A 19,327-nucleotide genomic window follows, 5' to 3' on the forward strand; every position below is an offset into this window, starting at 1 on the left:
TATTCTAAAATAGCTTCTTTAAAATGTCGTTCAGATAGATTGCAATAGTCCTTTTTTACTAGATTTGCACAAAACCCAACTAAGTCCCACTGAACATCTTGTGAAAAAGAAAACACAGGAAGTCCAAAATGTAGCTGATTTTTCTCCCTGGCTCTGAAAATAGGAAGGGAGCTAGCGTTCTGAGGACTAGCACTCACTTCATGTATTTACAAAGTGTATTAAAAATTATTTGGAGAATGCTACACAAAATGCTATGTAAAAGGTCCTTTAGTATCATAAGGACTTGTTATATGAAAACAGGCCAAATATCACAGATATAGCATAGATCAGATCTCCTGAACCTTATTTACTAGTATGCAATTTACCAATGAAGAAGACCAAAAACAAACAAACAAAAAACCCCCAACAACGCAGGATGTTTACATCCACAAATACTACAAATACTTCTTTCTTCAGATTCTTTTGGCAAATTAGGGGTTAGACCCAAATCATGTATTTGAGATATTGCCTGTTTCTTTATTCCAGGAACCATTCATATTCTTTGGTAATGTTATTTGTTACAAAGCACCTGCCTCCAGGCAACACACTCTCTTCTTCAAGTCAAACAAGGCAGATCATGCAACTGTCTTCAGGCCAGCTGGCCGTGCTGGCTGAGCTGAGCTCTCTAGTTGTTAGCTGGTATGTCCTCGTTCCAATCTACTTATGTCTTACAGAATGCCACTGCTAAATTTGGAGCTGCTTTTCAGCACAGACTTCTCAGTATCTCTGATCCATCAATCTAAATAGACTAGTACAGGAAAATCTAAGTCAATCAGGTTACAGTGAACTGTAGGGGCTTTGACTACCAGCTGTGCAATGAAGCCTTATTTTTTGAAGGTGCTTCTGAGCTGAGAATTGTTGAATGTAAGGAAGTGTAGCTTTCAAGTGCATACAATTTCCCTCAGCAGTGGGGATTCAACATGCACCGAAATCCTTTAAATTAATTCACTTATTTGGCAGGAGGTTTATGAGCTTTTTCTTCTTGAAGTTCCGTGCAATATTCACATTAAACCTTTTTTCTTACAACAAAAAAGGAATAATTGGCATTCGAAGACTTGGATAATCCTTGAATTCTCGTAGGTAGGTGCAGTGTTTATCCTTTGCCCAGATTGTCATCTGAATGAAGCAAAGCAAGGTGAACAGCCCCACTGGAAAGAAGGGAGGAAAAGATACGTTTCATTATCAGATTAAAAACACACTCTTGTTGCTGACATCACTTCAGGGTGAAGTACCAAAATGTTACTCACCTGGAACACACTGAGTCATGATAGTGAAACTGATCCAGGTCCCCACCTGTTTTGGCCAAGGAAATTTAAAATATTTCTGGTGACAGCATTTGCATTTATGTCTCTATTGATCAAAAACAACCTTGTCCTAGTATAGGTAAATAAAAAAGCCAAGGTCAGCCAGATCAATTTCTAGTGTTAATAACCTTTAGCCAAAAAGGTGAACAGTGCCTTATCACAAACAAAGCCTTTGTGTTTGCTTCCATAGCTATTATCATGACAAAAATTTTAAGCATTGCAACAGTGTCCTTTCCGTTTCTCTGCCTAATTTGTATCTGTCACACCTCCATCAATGCTAGGAATGGTAACCTTCTATATTCTGAGGTGGAATGCTGTTCTCATTAACAGCTGTTAATCTCCACTGAAGTTAAACCTGATGCTGTCCTTCTGTGCAAGAGTGAATTTTACGCAGTTGCACTGGTTTTAACTGCTTTTGAACTGAGTCAGGAGTTTGGCTCCTGATTAAGGAATATGAAGCGATAAACTGATTCAAGCTTCTAAAGCAGTCACCAGCAACACAAGCAACTGTATAACTTAAGAAAATGGGGAAGACGACCTGGGCCTATTTCCTATTTTCTCTACCACGATATCTTCTATTCGTCTGTTTCCCCATTTTTTCCTACTACAATATCTTCTCTTCGTCTGCCCACTATCTTCCTGCGTACTGTGATACTCCTGGGCTCTCTTATATTGTAAATCCACCAGATGCCCCCATCCCCTCGTTGCAACACACATTCAGTGGCAATCTCCCTGTTCCTGTCTGCAAAATCTGCACTGCTTTAAAGTGTATCTTTGTCTTGTCTAGCAGCCACGCTGAAGCATAGGCCCAGGGTCTGGGCTGGCTGTTCAAGGTTAGCCCCGTAAGTACTGCCTCAAGGGAGGAGAGGAAGAACAGCCAAGTTCCTGTCTGCAATCTGATTTCGTGGGGTTTAGGGGAGGAGGGGAAATGTATTGAGCTGAACTGTTTCAGAGGTTTCTTCCATGTTTAACATTCGAAAAGAAATGAAAATATATTCAGCAAAACTAAAAATCTTAACTTCTTGTTTGAAAATACATACCTCATATGTATAGTTAGGGCAAGATACAAAGAAAAACAGCCATGTGAAAGGATTCTTTGTTGGATATGGGATCTTACGGATTTTGGATCCTATAGATTAGAAAACAAATCACAAAATATTCACACTCCTAAGTACATTGTTTCCTTAAAGACAACCCGAATCTGCCTACTCCTGTGTCTGATCACTGTCAGAGGGACAAGCAGGATGTGGGAAAACAGGATGTCCTCTGGACCCACAAGAAGGAATAGGATAACTGTGAGGAAATGTTCTGGGCATTAGAAAGTCATCTACATATGCCTTTGATCACAGTCACTCCTGTAAGAGGAGGTACCTCAAGTTTTAGATTTAGAAGCTAAAGGTTTTGTCAGATTGTCACAGAATGGGATTTTAGCAGTCATAGTTGATAGCTGTAAGATGTTTGGCTCATGCCCAAGGATCTCTGGCCTGCACAGAGATCTTGGTGCCCCCTGTAGAAGCCAGTGAAATTACTTTCCCTTGCTCACCAAAGCATAGCTTATATGAGCACTGTTTCTTTTTGCACTACCAGTAACTAATATAACTGCTCCCCCCAACACAACCTGGCCCTAACCAATAAAAATTACAGTAAGATAAGAAGCACGTTTTAACAGTCTGGTGTTGGATTCCTTGCACTGTCTGATCTCCCCTAGAATCCAATCTTTACAGTACTGAGCAACCTGCGCGCTCCCACAGCAGTCAGCTGGTGGGTATCAACGCCCTCCAGGATCAGGTCTTTCATGAGGTAGAGTAACTGTAGAAGTACTGAATGGCTGCGCAAAAGTCAAATATGATAATGCAATTTTTACCATTTCGCCGGAGGTCACTGAGTGCAACGTGAATGGAAAAATTTCCAGCTTCACACAGCTGCAAGAAAAAGCACGATAGAATTAAAAATGTGCTTCCCTTCTATTTACTCTTCTTCCTTTCGTTACTTCCTGGGGTACTTTAAAGAAAAAAAGGGGGGGGGGAGGAGAATCTATTATAAACATAATAAATATCCTTAACTAAGATTGCTGTCTGACAGGAGGACGGAATGTCTTTGTTCAAACATGAGTCCATATTATACTGTGTTATGTATTTATGATATTTGCCAGCAAATGTGGATTCAGTGTCCGAAAGATCAAATTTACTACTTATATAATCCCCATGAGATTTAAAGGCAATAAACCAAAGGGGATAAAAGTAAATCCAGGAGATACTTGCTTTATCTTTTGGTTATTCTTATGTCTTTAAAAACACCCCAAAATTGATTTGGATAGTTTTGGTTTCTCAAAAGTTATTAAAATCCCAAGGAAGATATGGGTTGGACTCTAAGTAAGTTTTCTTCTCTAGGGTATAATTGATATGAATCATGAAATATAATTGACCCAGCTTCCTCCACTGGTTTTAAATAATGCTTCCCCAATCAATTATGCAGAAAGTGTATTGAAATGACTCATTGATATGATTATGGACAGTCTCCAGTGTCTGCAAAGCATAACTATTAAAGCAAATGACTGGTGGTCAGAGCTCCTGAGTTTTATTCCCAGCTCTGTGCTTTCAGTTATGTAGCCTCTCTATAAAATGGGAATAGATTATGAACTCACAGAATTTTCATACTGGGAAGCTGCTTTGAGATCCTGCAGTCACTGATGATTAGTTTCTCAAAGCAACTGAACAGCTGATGTTCTAAACAAGTTACACACACATAGGAAAAATGGGTACATCTTTGTTGGCCACACTAATGTTGCTTCTGCATGTATGAAATGTTCCTAGGAACTGTGAGAATGAACAGCCAGTGACTTAAGAATTTTGCTTCATAAGGAAAGCTGTAAAAAATCTCTGAAGCCCAGCAAAATGAACCTCTATCCCTGGAAATTATCAGCAACATGCTTTCTTAGTTGGCCGGTTTCTGAGTTTTATGATCTGTTGTGATTCTTAACGGTCAATAAACAGTTCACAAAACAAACTCACTGGCTTTTAAACACAAACTGGTAGTTCCAGGATTCTTTTAAAGATTATGAGAGATCATCCCAGTCTCAGAATGGATACTGAATCAAAACCTTCCTTTGTGTACAAGATCACATTAAAAACTGACAGATTTATCCGTTCTGCATGCAAGTGGTCATCTTTAGTAGTATGTCCCACGTGTTCAAGTTTTAAGTATCTGCTTATTCTACTTGCTCCTCCACTTATACAACGTAAGAAATAAAGCAACATGTTTTAGCATTTTATAAAAAGAGCAACAAACCTACCAGAAACATGATCACAGCAAAATTTATCTGTTTTTTCCCATAAGCTATAAAAAAAAAAAAGTTGACGTGATTAGTACTAATATGCAAACACATAAGTACTTAAATCGTATTGAAGGTTATTTTGCTACTTACAAGGAGGAGTGTAAAGGGGATGATTGATGTAATAAGCAAGCCAAGCTGCAAATCCCCAGTAATACAAGCAGTTCTGAAAAACAGGGAATTTTTCTTTGTTTTAGTACAATCCTGTAGGCCAGTATTCACTGCAAGGACTGCTGATAACACTGAATTGGGCTGATCCTTCAAGTTGCTGATAATACAACAAAAAATGACAATACTAAGTGTGGTAAGGTGGGAACAGACAATAGGAAATAACAGGAAGGAAGTATATATACTCATAGAGTAAGATTTCTTCTCAAACATGCTTTAAGTTTATAAACAGTTTTAGAAAGTATGACCGTACTATTGAAAACAAATTTATCTTGTCTGGCAAGCCATTTGGCCAAAGATGAAGTGCTGTACAGACTGTATGTTAAAGAGAGACTTGTTTTGCTAACCCCTGAGACTTTGTAAAACCAGATTTAGGCACTGTGCTCTCTTCCCTGCTTATTACTTTGTGTTGCCCAATCTCTTGCCCTTCCTCTTCTCCTTCACCCCATCAGTTTTCTTTCTTTCCCACGCTTTAACTTCTCCTACCTAAAGTCATCATGCCTGACGCTTTCCTCTGCCCGTTCACTGCGGTATCTTTAGTTTGTCCCTTCTGCTGCTCTCCTTGGCTTTCTGTGATCCAGCTTCCATCCTCTAAATTCCAGTAACGCAGCTGTCACTAACGGCTGTACTGACTCCTTCCTGACCAATCTCAGAGCTTGTTTCACAGGCTTCATCCATGAAAAAAACCTACTTACAATGACAACCTCTACCTCTTGTTTGGTTTTCCTGGCCCTGCCTCTTGCGGTTTTTCTTGTGGTTTTTCTTCTGACACTCATTGCTGCTTCTGTATCTTGGTGACAGGTTATCTTTTCCCTCCTTATATACCTGTAGGTAGGAGAGAGGCTCTTTCTTGGCCCATTCCTCTTCTTCCTCTATGCTCTCACCTCCAGGTGCCATTCTCTTGCAGACAGACTTCAACCCTTGTTGACAACTCATAAACTTGCCTCTCATCAGTTGAGATTTCTTCCTTTATCAAACCTAGTGCCTCAGTTTTTAATGTCTTAGGGCATGTTTGGTTATCACCTGGACTTCAGCAAGACCAAAACTGAGCTCTTTATCTTCCTTTCACTACTTCTCCTGTTCTTTTCCTTCCCCTTATCTTTCCTTCCCTCCTATTTTCATTCTTGAGTAAAACACTGATCTTCTTACTCTTTCTGGTGATGCTTTTTTCTTGGCCTTCCACCAGGTTCACGTACCTTAGACATTTCTAGGTCTTTCTGCTTTTTCCTTCACAGCTTTCCGTTCCTGCTCATGCAGCCAAAATTCTTATCCAAGGCTGCATTCTTTCCTGTCCTGACTGGTTTAACTTTTTTTTTTTACTTTGAATTTTGCAGCCTTTTTCCCCTATATATACCAGAACTGCATTTCTAGCAATAATACCCCCAAAAGTGATTACCTCAGCATCTGCAACCCACACTAGCTGACTGCAGTGCCCAATGGTGTGTTTTTCTGAAAATGCTGGCGAAAGGTAAGCCCCCCCATCTGCTGCAAGCAGTTGTATCAAACATTCTGTTGCATTTCTGCTTTCTTTTCAGAGTTAATTGAACCACTGAAGTGACCAGAGACCTCAGACAAAATGGACACCCTATTGGGTATGCTGTAATACAAGCACACAGTATGTCCTTGCTCTGAGATCATATATTAATAGATAACTGATGAGAAAGAGCAAATTAATAACCAATAATTACAGGTCAGATGGGACAAAAAGGCAGAGAGATTAAGTAACTTCCCTGTGACGACTTCCCTTTTCCCCAGGAAAAGCAGCAGAGCCAGAAGAAAGACTCGAGTGAGGAACAATCTAGTTAGGGTCCTATCCATAAACTACTGCTTCCTCCCTAACACCAGCTTCTTCCACCATCACCTACAATTTACTAACTGCTGTACAAACTTAGGTCGAAACAGTTTCTTGTAACCTTAGAATGGCATCTTATGAAAAACCCTTCCCTAACTTTGGGGCTTGGCACAGGATGGATCATACGGCAGTGGATTTCAGTAAAGTGAAATTAAATAATCATGGCTCAGCTCCCAACAATACATGCTGTAATTAAACTGAACAAGTACTATTCATCCAAAGAACATGATTTGCTGCAAGAGTATTCCTCAGTTATAAGAAAAGGAGCTTTCAGATGAGTGGAGTCTGCCACTGCTAAGGTCCTCAGCAGTGACACTACAAATGTCCAGCTGCCACTGGAAGCCTTATTGCTCATACAAAAGCCTCCAGTGAGGTTCAGATAGGAACAGCAGAGGACACACAGACTTCATAAACTCACTTGAAAGAAAGAAATTGTTTCTGTGAATCTTTCATATTCCAGGTGAATAATAAAGCTTTACAACAATCTCTTCTAAAAAGATTTTGTGGATCAAGTTCAGGTATTGCAGGAATCCCATAAATAAATTATTCCTAAGTTTACAAAGTTACGGTTAGGATTTTTGTCTTCTCTGCTCCAATGGATGATCCCTATGATGATCAAACCTATTTCTTAATGCCCTGCCTATGTTTATTCATGACCAGCATGTACCCTTCTGTTTGTCTTGTTACATCGTCTTCTGGTTTAAATGGTATTTCTTTAGCTCTAGTGTTTTCTTTCCTCCAGATGTTTTTATAGAAAGCGACAATATCCCTTCTTTTTACCCGCAAAAATGTTCAGTAATACCAGTCATAAGACTAATCTTTGTGGAATTCCACTGGTACCTCCCTGTTATTAAAGGTCTGACAGATCCTTTTCTGGCACAACCACGATCATCTTTCCTTTAGTTAGTTCCTTTATCACCACACAATTTTTGTATTAATCCCTATCTTATTCACCCTGAGCCAGTTGTTTACTAAGTCCAGATAAACCAAATATTCTACCTTTCCATTGCCTAGAAAAATCACATATCTTGGAAAGAATTATACTATGTTAGTATCTAGCATGAACTGCTTTTGTTGAAGCCCTGCAGCATTTTACGGCATCATTTATTCCTATTTTCATTTGGTAAACAAAGGATGAAAATCACAAATCTCATCAATGCCTGTCTCAGATCTCTGCTTATCGAGACTGAAGTGTCTCTTGTTAAAGGTAGCTTTCCATTGCGCTTAGGAAATAAGCTATCTATATCTGCTATGTGCGTGATCAAACACTTGAAGTAAGAAGCTTTGTCTACCATCTGTATGTGAGAGAAAAAAGGGAAGAGGCTGTGATATTTTTCTCACTGGCACAATTTTGGAGTAACACCACCAAAGTCAACGAAATTGTAAAAGCAAATCAAACCCAAGCACTGCTAAGCAAGTAGAAGAAGAACTGTGAGCAACTTTACAGGTGAAAGCAAGTACCACCAACCTGAGAAGGTGGAAAAGTTGAAGTGACCAGAATGGCTGGTACAAATGCCAATTTTGGCAACAGCTGAACTGGTCTGAAAGGAATGAGTAGTTGTCAGAGATGGCAGTGAGAAAATGAAGATTTATCACACTGTACCGATTCTTATTCAAGGTAAAGTTGCTCATCTATCTGCTGTTTATCATGCATTAGCTCCTGTTGTGTCAAGAACAAGTCTTTAAGAGATCTGCTAGCCATTTAACAACCCCTGCACTATTCCGCTGCAGAAAACACAGTAAATTGCTAGGGAGGATTCTTTCTGAGGGCCACTGCTCAACTACAGACCCTTCTTCCATTTAGAAAGCATGAAGCTACCACCAGAACTACCAGAGCCGCTGCACAGCTGTAAGGAGTTAGCCACAAGGTAGAGCTTCAGCTGCTGGGAGTATCACTGCCATAATCCAAATTCAAAGGGTCTGTCTAAATACCAAACATTAAATACCCAAATGCTGATACTATACTATATGCTTTTCCAGTTGTAGATGATAATCTTCTGCCTTCCTGAGTATAAAGCGTATTTTTGAATACCAGTGTGTACTCTGTTGCAAACATTCGTAACGCAACTACAGCCCGTGCATAACCATGCAGTCTGCTGTACTACTTCCCAGACATCTAGGAAACAGGGGGTCCACATCTCAACTGCTGCCCTATGCCGCAGCAGCACTGGCAACATTAGGGAGTGCTCCTGCGGGAGAAGAAAATGCAGAACAACCAAGCTGCTTTACGCTGGATCAAAGGTAAATTAACAGTTGCTTAACAGCAAAGAGAGTGTTAAGGGCAAAGAAGATGTAAAATGACTGTTACAAAAAGTAGATTTTTTTTTTTAAAAAAAAGCAACCCTCCCAATATTGTGCCTGCCTGTGCTACCTTAAAAATTAATATTTTGACTAAAACCTTCACGCCCCAGGAGCTAGCTGAGTGAAAAGGAAGGGTACCCCGAAGGTTTAAAATTCTACACGAGCAATGAGAATACTGTAACATGAATAGCAGTATGGCAACATTATACAACAGTGACATTAAGAAGTCTTTTCAAAGAACTACAGATTTATGGGTGAGATTTGCTGTGCATTCTACAAAAAGCCACACCAAAAAATGTGTTCTGCAGAGGCAGAGCATAGGTCGGCTAGGTTGGATTTGTAAGGGGGGCTATGGATAGATTCTGACACAATTTACCTTCACAATATTCCTCAGTGGCATAGTCCCATGGGAGAACCGATGAACAAATACTGTTTCAATCAACCTTTTGATGTAGTGGAAAGAATGGCAGATACATGCCAAGCTAGAAACAGCAAGACAAAAGCATTTAAGAGTGCTTAAAAAAACAAGTGTGGCAAGACATTTGGAATAAGACTACAATGCTAACAAGAAATACTGCTCAAGCCTGCAAACGGACTTACTTAACTACTGGATGCGGGCTTGATGTAAACCTCTCATCCAGTCCATAGACAAAAGGCATGCGGAAATAAAACAGAAAATAGATGAACAATGGACCTGTATATTCTATCAAAAATACCTGCAAAAAGAGAGAAAATAATTAGACAGCTGAATTAGATGATGGTTTTGCTTTGGTTTCTTTGTGATAACTAATGCAGTGGGATAAACACCTCCACTGACCCAGGGTGGCACTTAGAGAGGCAGGGAGGGAATAGCAGGTTTGGGCTTGGGGTATGAAAGTGGTAGACATGCACGTGAATGTTTTGCAATGCATTTGCCTCAGTTGCATACAAACAGCCATTGCCAGTGCAGCTGACACAGTATGGGTGTGAAAAGATAATCATGGCAGCCCAGAGATCACGATAAATATGCATGCGTGTTACATTTACGCAGCTCTCACCCTCCTCTTGCCCTCAAAAACTGTTGCTTTGCTTTGGGTTAAAATGAAATTTGGTGAAGAGTTTATCTTGAAAAAGAGGAACTTTGTTTCTAATGAATGAACTTTGTTTAAACTTAAAACACAGCTTGTAAGTGTTCACAGGTGACCCCATCTGTACGAACAGCAGATGTCCTGGGAAACAATCAATTCGTTCTATGTTCAAACAATCCTTAATCTGAACACAAAGGGGGGAAAAAAAAAGGGGGGAAAAAAAAGAGAGGAAACCAAAGAGGCTATTATCTAACTTGGTTTCATTTCAGATAGGTGTGTATTTCTTAGGAACATCACTTTAAATTGAAGTTAACTTTGGACCAGACACTGACAGTTGAATTTTCCACACTTCTGTAAGTGAGGAAGGCAGGCCTATACCTCATTTATGGAGAAAGAAGGGAAATTGATTGTACTTCTGTCAAAAAACAAACAAACAAAGAAACAAAAACCCAACCGCTGTTTTCTAATGTATTTAGAGTTATTTTGACACTCAGAAAAGTTGTGTTATCGACTTCTGTAGCAATCAGCATTTTCTCTGGCGAAGAGCATATTTGATCACAGATGACAAGTTTGTCTTTTTTATTTGATAAGACTGAAGTATTTCTTGGCTTACATTTGAATTAAGTAGCTTGGAGGGCCCGGAGAGCAGAATGTAAAGGAAAGATTGTAGAATGGCAGAAGTCTGGTGTTACTCTGCACTGTGATATTTTGGTATATATTAATGCATGTGTGTCTTGGAGTCTATATTGCCATTAGAAGTTTTGCCTGTCTTGCTGTTTTTTTGGATTGCGTAGTAGCTGATGATTTATCAGCATTGCATCCAAAGTAGTGATGTGAAGATTCACATCTTGCAGAACATTTGACTTCTTTTATTTTACCTCCTATGAATGTTGTCTTTGCTATTTGTCATTAACACAAGATTTTATTAATATCTCATAGCAAAGAAATGGTAAATGTGCCTTTAAATTACGGGGTACCTTTCCCTTTGTGCTGTGCTGTTTCATTAGAACTAGTGTAACATGCGCATCGTGGACCTTCTGAAGAACTGGCAGGGTCATTGGCCACCTCACTGCATAAACAGCAGTGCTGTGTTGCCTGCCGAGTGGGTTGTGACAGGATTTGCATTTGAGCTAAGACAGTAAACATGCAAGGTCTTCGTGGATGGCTACCAATATTGCAGAAATTATCAGCTGTCATCAGCCTGCCACTAGCGTCCCGGGATGCAGCCACATGCAGACAGCTAACTGATCTTACATTCATGCATTTTGCATGTGAAGTTGCTCACGTGCCTCTTTGCAGGACAAACTCGTAGGAGTATAATCCTGATCTTTGTCAGGAGAGTTACGCAGGCCCTGTGAACCACATCCTCAAAGGCATTTAGACACCTAGTTCCTAGTGATTTCGCAGTAGACGTCTAAATCCATTTGAGAACCTGCACCTTAGTTCAGTAGAGCCAACCTATCCTGCAGCAAGTTTTCCACTGCTGCTCTCCCAGGGAACTAGGCATTCAGAATATTCTGTTACTGCTTTCCCTGATTAAATGAACTGAAGCAATGAGGATTCATTGCCTGCATCCACCATCAGAGCAGGCATCATGCAGAAATATTGGAGAGAGACAAAAAGTGATGTGAGGATTAATTATGGAAAAATAGCCATTAAAATGGCTCAGACTTGAAGCATAGCTCACCGTAGTCCATCCTATCTGTGGCCCTAAATCTTTAAAGTATAAGGTAGCAGTTGTGCCAACAGGGAGGTGCTGCAGGATTTCCTCATCCCTCAGGGACTTTCCTTCTGAGAAGGAAAGAAGTAATTACATCTCAGTGAAATTCAAGTCAACTTTGGTAGCATACTAGCTTTATACTGTGCTTTAACCAATCATCTGTGAGATTCTTTGACGTGACGTGGGTTTATTGGAATCTCAATAAACAAACTAAGAATGTTTATACTTAATTTTGATTCATCCTTGTAATCACATGTAAGCCTGGATCCGCTATTCACACCAAGACAGTTAGGAGAATTCTCAATCCTACGTGCCTGCCTAGTCTAGTAGACTCGCTTCATCGCTGCTACAGCGGAATTTGCTGATGGGTCACTGCCCTTTAACATAGTTCACTGACCTCCTAGTCAGCTGCACCTCCATCTCTCTCCTCTCTCTTCCCCTCTTCTCATTGCTCGTCGTCAGACAAACAGAAGCTAGGATAAGCTGAGGCTGGAAGGCTCTCCTACAGAGGTTTTCATTGCCTCCTTTTTTCCCAACCAACCAGCTAGGAGGTGATTCCACAGGACTTGGGCTAGTACTCAAGCTTTTAATGCCTAGATTTGGGGGAATCTCCAGAAGGCCAGCATTTTCGCATGGCAAGTCTCACAACATAAGTCCATGGAGGAATCTGACAAAGTAGGTCTTTGAAGAAGGAAATAAGATATTCATATGCCTGTTTTCCGTGGACGGATTCTACACAGTGAACTAATCTTCACCAGCATACTTTTAAGGGACTGTTTAAATAAAATTATGCTTAATGGAAGCAAAAGAAGAAAGTGCTACGTTTTCTACTGAATGCTAAGATGAATTAACACAGTTTGGCAGCTAGACTTTCTTTTGTGCACCCAGGCCGTGTACTAAGAGGCTTCTAGTAGCAATACCTACAACTGCATTAATGAAGTCAGCCAGCTGGCATCAGCTTTGTCAGCAAATCCTACATTCATGGCAATGTGTTTTGCATTAGCTTACCTCACAAGAACTGTAATTCCTGCCTGAGAGCAGAGGATTATGTGAATTGATAGCTCTAACTCATAGCCCTTTTTAGTACTCCCATCTGAGCAACACTGTGGAGATCATTTCGCTGCAGCTAAGGGAAATTAGTATCTAGAATCTGTGCTGCCTGTCTTGAAAGCAAAAGTGCTCAGTAGTTAGAAAGTGCATTGGAACCATGTGCAGACTCCTGAGTTAATTACCGAGCACCAGGCACATGGGTGGAACTCTGTTCAATACTTTCAAAGAATTAAATTTGTTCTGGATTCTCTTCAGCCTTCATAGTGCTAATTAACGTAGCTGGAAACTCATCCTTAAGAGCTAATACCCATGCAAAGTACACCTTTTACGCCAGGCCCCTGCTCAGAGCTTTGTTACTCTAGTCCTCACAAGTACTTACTTGGATCAAGTTTTATCGACTGCCTTGCTGGATACCACCGAGGATCTGTAAGACCATACAGAATTGTGTGATATGTTTGGTTTAGATCATCCACTATTATAATGAATGCAACACAACAAGATAAGATTTAGTTAAAGATTTTTAGGAATATTTATTCAACATGAATAGCTGTGAGAAATTATGCAGCGGAAAAAATACAAAGGTGTATCAGGATAGTGTAAAAAAATGGTACTGTAATCTCACTGTGATCACATTCATGTGCAGGTTACTTAGCATTATGTGCGTGTATACATCACATGTTTCAAATTATGTAATTTTCTCCTCTTTATATACTGAATATTCTGATGTGATGTGAACTGCTGCAAAAGTTATACTCACATACTTTATGGAACATCAATCTGATCTCCCTAATTGTGGCATTTGGTTCCACCTAGGCAACAGAAAATATCGTATGTGTAAGATGCATATTTTGAAAGACAACTGCTAGGTGTAAGACTATACAAGTAGAAAAGTGACGCAAACAATGTAACAGTATAACTTTCTTACAGATGGCTAGGATTGGTATGGAAGATTCAAAGTACTTCTTACAGGAAAAAGGGAGGACAATTTGTGGCATCCGTTTCAGAGGCAGCTTCTCTAGCAGTGATGGAGAGTTACTACAACAGCAGTGACAGTTTGATGGCTTATGGGTGAGTAAGGCACAACTGGCACCATCTTAGTACGGCAGCTGAAATTGTGCTCTTTGCCCAAAAGCTCCTTCTGGAAAAGCGTTGAAGAACTCTGTAGTCAGTATGAAGTGTGCGTAATTGTTGCCTCTTCAGTGGCCAAAGGAAGGCTATCAGGAGATGAAATACCCTTCACAAACATTACGTTTACGTAAGAAAAGTTAGTAATTTTTAAATAGTCTCCTAGCATTTTAAACAGATTTTTGTTTTACCTTATCTAGGAAGCATAGCTGTTTCTTTGTCTTCCAATCAAGGATTTCCACCTGGTAGGACACAAAATGATAATTACTAATTATTGACTAAATAATCTCTAAACTCTTAGTTGGTTCCCAAATTCACAATCATTGTTCAGAGGGAGACACCATTTTTCTCTGACCTGTGGACTGTGTTAAAAAGATTTCTGATTTGCTCGAGAGACAGCTTTAATCATAACCAGGTTCTCAAAGCACTTAACTTGCAAAAAAACAATATTCTTGCCAAATAAATTGTCTTCCTGGATATACTCAGAAGCAGAAGTAGCTAACTTATTGATCAAAACACACTGATCTGGGGTATTTTCTTATGCTAGAGCAAAAGGAACAAATAAGGGATAGAGAAATTTCACAGGAGTCACTAAGGAACAGAACTGTTATGATTTTAAAACTAGAAAGACAGTTTGAGAAAAAAATTAAATATGCATATATATGCATGTAAGCAAATATTCTGAGTACATACAGCTTGAAGATTTAGTTCCCAGAATATTTGAATTGTAAAGAGAGTGGAAAATATTGGTGGACATAATGAACAGATGCAGCTGAAGATCTGGACTTCACAAATCCTTAAAAGGTTGTTATAGGAATATTCAGTGTTACTCTTGCCTCTCAGATCACCTGTACTAGTAACTACATATTAGCATTTTATATTCCAAGCAGTGGTTTAGCTACAGCTCTGAAAAGGAAAGAGCAGTTTATTTCCGTGATCAAATGGCACTTCGGCAAAAGGTTGTGATTTTAATCAACAGCCAAGCAGAAAAGTCCCCAGATGTTTTAAAGCCCAGTTGCAGCAGGCTAGCAAAACCTAAGATACAGTGATGGTGTTTTAAATTCATTTTTTCTCATCAAGCACCTTATAATGGAACTTTGTGGTATAGCTAAGAGTGAAAGTTCAAAGCTTATCTGTCAGACTAAATGACTGGGACTATCATTACTTAGTACCAAAAGTTTGTTGTTATTTTTTTAAAATAAACATCCAGCATTAATTATGTTTGGTATTAACTAGCCAAGAGGATAGATTAACATTAGACTTTAAATATGATTCCTTACTAAAAATAGGAGTCACAGTCCAGTATCTTTCTAATAGGGTTGCTTTGAAGAGATCACTTGGTTAAAGTATCTTATTTCCTTCTTTTACTTGTCCCACATTGTTCTTTCTCTATTGGTGCAGCAATGGAGCACTTCAGCTCCAGCCACAAGTATCAAATCTGATCTCCACAAGGAATGCTAATGCAGTGGTATTTCCTGCTTGTGCATTGTAAGCTCTAAGTGGGACATCGAGGGAGGTAAGCACTTTTCCTCCTTTGTGATACGTAACGAACGTGTGACAGATTATTGGGATATTGTGTGTTTCCCCTTCATTTTTTATATTTGAAATAACACAAATTTCAAGTTTTAATGTTTCTGTCTGTGGGACATCTCCAAGGGAAAGCAAACGAAGTGGATTCCCTTCCCAGAGGGCTGTTCTTGAAATACAGCATTCTGACTCTTGCAGTCCACAGAACAAGTACTGCGGGGGCTGTAAACCACTTTTCGTCCCTTCTGATGCCGAGGTGCTACAAGGGTTATTGAAACCTTTGGTGTATCTCAAAGCTCTTGTGTCAATGCATACCACTGGGCTGCCCTACCGACTGCAGCAGGGCCCACAGCTTTAGCGGTCTCCTTCCCGTTCCATACCCGCTCCCAGCATATACTTATTGGATCAGAATGCCCCAGGGGCAGGTTTAGTCTATGGCCTTCAGTGGCTCTATTAGAGAAATCGTCTCCAGGCTAATTACAGAGTGGTTTGGATATCTTTCTGCCGCCTACGCTCTTTTAATTGGGTTATTCTCTTTATGCGTAAGGTCAGACTGAAAATTACAGAGCATTTTCTTTTGCTCTGTGGTTTTCACGGGAGTGGCTGTACAGAAATTTAGGTACTTCTGTGAACCTTTGGAATCAGTGTGGAAAACAAACAAACAAATCATCCAAGATCTCCTATAGTCTTATTTGGTTCCAGCATGTCTGAAGTGCCAAACTGACATACCTGCCTGTACTGGCCCATTTCTTCAAATACCTAAAGGGAGCCTATAAAGGTGATGGAGCCAGAGTCTTCTTGAAGGTGCACTGTGATAATGGTGAGAGGCAATGGACACCAGTTGCAATATGGGAAAATCCAATCAGATACAAGGAAATTTTTTCACCGTGAGCTTGGCCAAACATCGGAACAAGTTGCCTACAGAGGATATGGAATCTCCATTCTTGGAGGTATTTAAAACTGAACTGGACAAGACCCAATGCCATTTGATCTAGAGGCATCTGCTTTGAGCAGGAGTTGGACTACATGACTTCCAGAAGTCCCTTGCAACCTAAATTATTCAGTGTTTCTGTATTTTTTTTGGACACCCATTCCTGAACGTCAAACATTTAAGTTACTTTCAGTTACTTTCGAGATCTAAGCAAATATCAAACGTTCTTTCCCTTTTCAGGAAGACGGATGTAGGAACACAGTTTTAGGTTCCACTCCGGCCCATAGAAAGTTGTGCGACGAGAGTGAAAACAAGATGACTGCTTCCTCTAATTATCACACCTCTTAGCCGTATCAGAACATCCCCCCATCTAAACACAACAGTGTTTAGATGTTCCCTGCATAAGGGACAGAAAAGCCTGATCCAAGGCAAGAAATGTTATCTTTTCTGAACATAACGGCCAATCGCATGAACCCACGTAGCACTGAACACAGCGTTTCCAGTCTTCAGGCGCAGCACCAAGTCAGTTAATGTATTGGTTGGCAACAGTTTTTAGATACCCAGCAATCTGTTCTTGGAGCACTTACTGATGGGTATCATCCCTTTCAAACATAAATTGTTTGGCTCAGAGAACTTTAATTTCTGTGTGTTTTGAAAGCATTTAGCACAATAGGACACTGACTGTTGGCTTGCACTAGTGTAGTATGACTTACAGTCCACTTATTTGGTGAATTTTTAAAGGCATTGTAAATTGCAGCTTCTCTAAAACTACTTTGGGTAGAACTTAATCCATAGGCAGATTTGTGCAAGATAGCTATGTTAAAACTCTTTAATAAGTGACTACAAATCTGTATCTTCAATGTTTAGAAGACAAATTTGTTCTAGTGCATAAGGTTTAAAGATCGATAGTGTCTTTAAAACCAGAAAATTTCTTGATTATTGTCGTTTAGAACAGGTCGAGGGCAAAGAATAATCAGTATACGATATAAGCAGAAAAAAGTACATTCAACTGTTAAACTTTTGTTCAGAAAACAAAAGAGGAAAGCAAAAGGGGAAAAGTTTATTCATAGGGGAAGAACAATTGAGCAAACAGTGTTTAAAAAACAATTTTTAAGATGCAGTGTCCCTTCAATAGGATTACAAAATTATAGTAGGTCAAATTCCCGCAGTTTAAAGCCATATCAAATGCTTAAGGATCAACAGATCTTCGAAAATTATGTGATAAATGTTATGGAAATACTCACACTTATCATGTCTGTGCATCTTGGAAGTTTTATTTGCAGCAATTTGTACTCAGCAGATTCAGTAAACTATAGCTGAGTGAGGTTTTGTGAGCACTGACATAGGCATATATTGTATTGATTTCTTTTGAAATTACTCAGTAAAAAAAATTGCTTATTTTACAGTCTAGGAACCAACCAGCCTGAGAAAGAGTAATGCAGAATGAATTAATTCCCCCTGAACTATTAGAGTGCTTACATAAGTCAGGTTCAGGTTCCTTGAATTTAACACTAAAAAAAGTTCAGTGGCTGCCACAGTCCTAATTAAATCTTTCTAAACATTTTATTTTTTTCCTGTGGAATTAGTCATTTTCTCTATCTCCTTAGACTTTTCTGGTATACTGTGTTGCTCCTGAAGGAAGTAAGCATGTCTTAGTGTGATCTCACACTAGGGCATATCAAGAATAACTTTCTTGAAGTCAATAGAGTTAAGTCAAAGGGAAATTGCTGTAAGTGTACTCACACTCAAAACTTACGTTTGCGCTGTTGCTGCTGCTACAAGTGACTTTCCAGTCTGAAATTTGCCTTGCACAGGAATGTACAAACTGTGGCAGAGGATGAGTCTAAGGATCCATCTAGAATGGTATCTTTCTTTCTGATACAGCCAGCAGCAGGTGACTCAGAAAAAGTAATAAAACAGGGCAAGAATGTAGTGATTGAGGGGGAGGGAGGAGACAGACACAGAGACTGCGATTTTCCTGCACCAGAAGTGCTGCCTTTGTATCTGATAGCTTTTCATGGATTCTTCCTCAATTAGTTGATCCACTTGCCTTTTAAACCTGTGTAAACTGCATGCAGGGTGTCCTGAGGCGGGGAGTTCCATAGCTTAGCCACACGCTGCGTGAGCAATTCCCAAAGCAGAACCAAGGCAAACGTTTAACCACAAAGTGAAATTGCATCATCTTACCTGTGGAGTGCTGTACCTTATTCTGTAAGTAGTCCGATTAAGTAAAGCCTTACCTCTCTGAAGCAAATGGCTCATATTTCATGAGACTAGAATCTTACTACATTATTTCACTGTGTATAAAGAGAGGAGATACACTGACACCCATACTCAAAAAGTTTTACACAATTAAATTTTACTTCCGTAGAATTTAGATGTCTAACATTTAAAGGTTCACAAGACACACATTAGGTGCTTACTCCTCAGCTTCCTAAGTTCTGCTCCTGTGCAAGCCGATGAGAACCACCGTCTGAACTGTGCTGAAACTCAGTACCTTTTTATTTCTTCCACCTGTTTCAGATTTGTTAGTTAGGCATGCTTGCACCTAAATCCTCGAGGACCTTCATCCACTAAGCATCTTTATCCCAAGGACAGCACAATGCACAGCATTTTGATTATTTCTGAACGAAACTAAACTGCCAGCAAAGGACATGATCTAGTTCTTCATGCTTTATACGTAATGGTTAGACACGCTGCCAGGAAGTGGGAAAATTACTTTCGACTGTCTTCTGCCATTCCCCACTCCTGCCATAGAAGGCTTGGGTGGCTTGGGCCGCCAAGCATGGAATAAAGGATTCAAAAGAGACCAGAAAGTACAGGCAGGAGAGGACAGGAGTGTATTCCAGTGAAAAGGGCAGTCTCCTACCAAAGAGAAATCCTGAATTCCTATCTCTCTGGGCTGCTTCAAG

At 39.8% G+C, this 19,327-nt stretch overlaps 1 protein-coding gene across 1 annotated transcript in view; it reads right to left on the bottom strand.

Annotated features, from left to right (window-relative positions):
- Window positions 1-203: 203 nt before the first annotated feature.
- Window positions 204-19,327, bottom strand: part of TECR (trans-2,3-enoyl-CoA reductase) — a 20,186-nt gene continuing 1,062 nt past the window's right edge. Inside the window, exons 2-13 of the mRNA XM_009333773.1 lie at window positions 14,149-14,199; window positions 13,590-13,641; window positions 13,212-13,256; window positions 11,750-11,853; window positions 9,596-9,711; window positions 9,372-9,477; window positions 4,768-4,840; window positions 4,636-4,679; window positions 3,208-3,265; window positions 2,384-2,472; window positions 1,287-1,332; window positions 204-1,187 (exon numbers count right to left, since the gene is read on the bottom strand). Of these exons, the coding sequence (XP_009332048.1) occupies window positions 1,060-1,187; window positions 1,287-1,332; window positions 2,384-2,472; window positions 3,208-3,265; window positions 4,636-4,679; window positions 4,768-4,840; window positions 9,372-9,477; window positions 9,596-9,711; window positions 11,750-11,853; window positions 13,212-13,256; window positions 13,590-13,641; window positions 14,149-14,199 (912 nt within the window). The 3' untranslated portion in view covers window positions 204-1,059. The remainder of the gene's footprint in view (window positions 1,188-1,286; window positions 1,333-2,383; window positions 2,473-3,207; window positions 3,266-4,635; window positions 4,680-4,767; window positions 4,841-9,371; window positions 9,478-9,595; window positions 9,712-11,749; window positions 11,854-13,211; window positions 13,257-13,589; window positions 13,642-14,148; window positions 14,200-19,327) is intronic.

This window comes from Pygoscelis adeliae, unplaced genomic scaffold (assembly GCF_000699105.1).
Source record: "Pygoscelis adeliae isolate BGI_AS28 unplaced genomic scaffold, ASM69910v1 Scaffold10, whole genome shotgun sequence".
Classification (NCBI taxonomy): Eukaryota; Metazoa; Chordata; class Aves; order Sphenisciformes; family Spheniscidae; genus Pygoscelis; species Pygoscelis adeliae.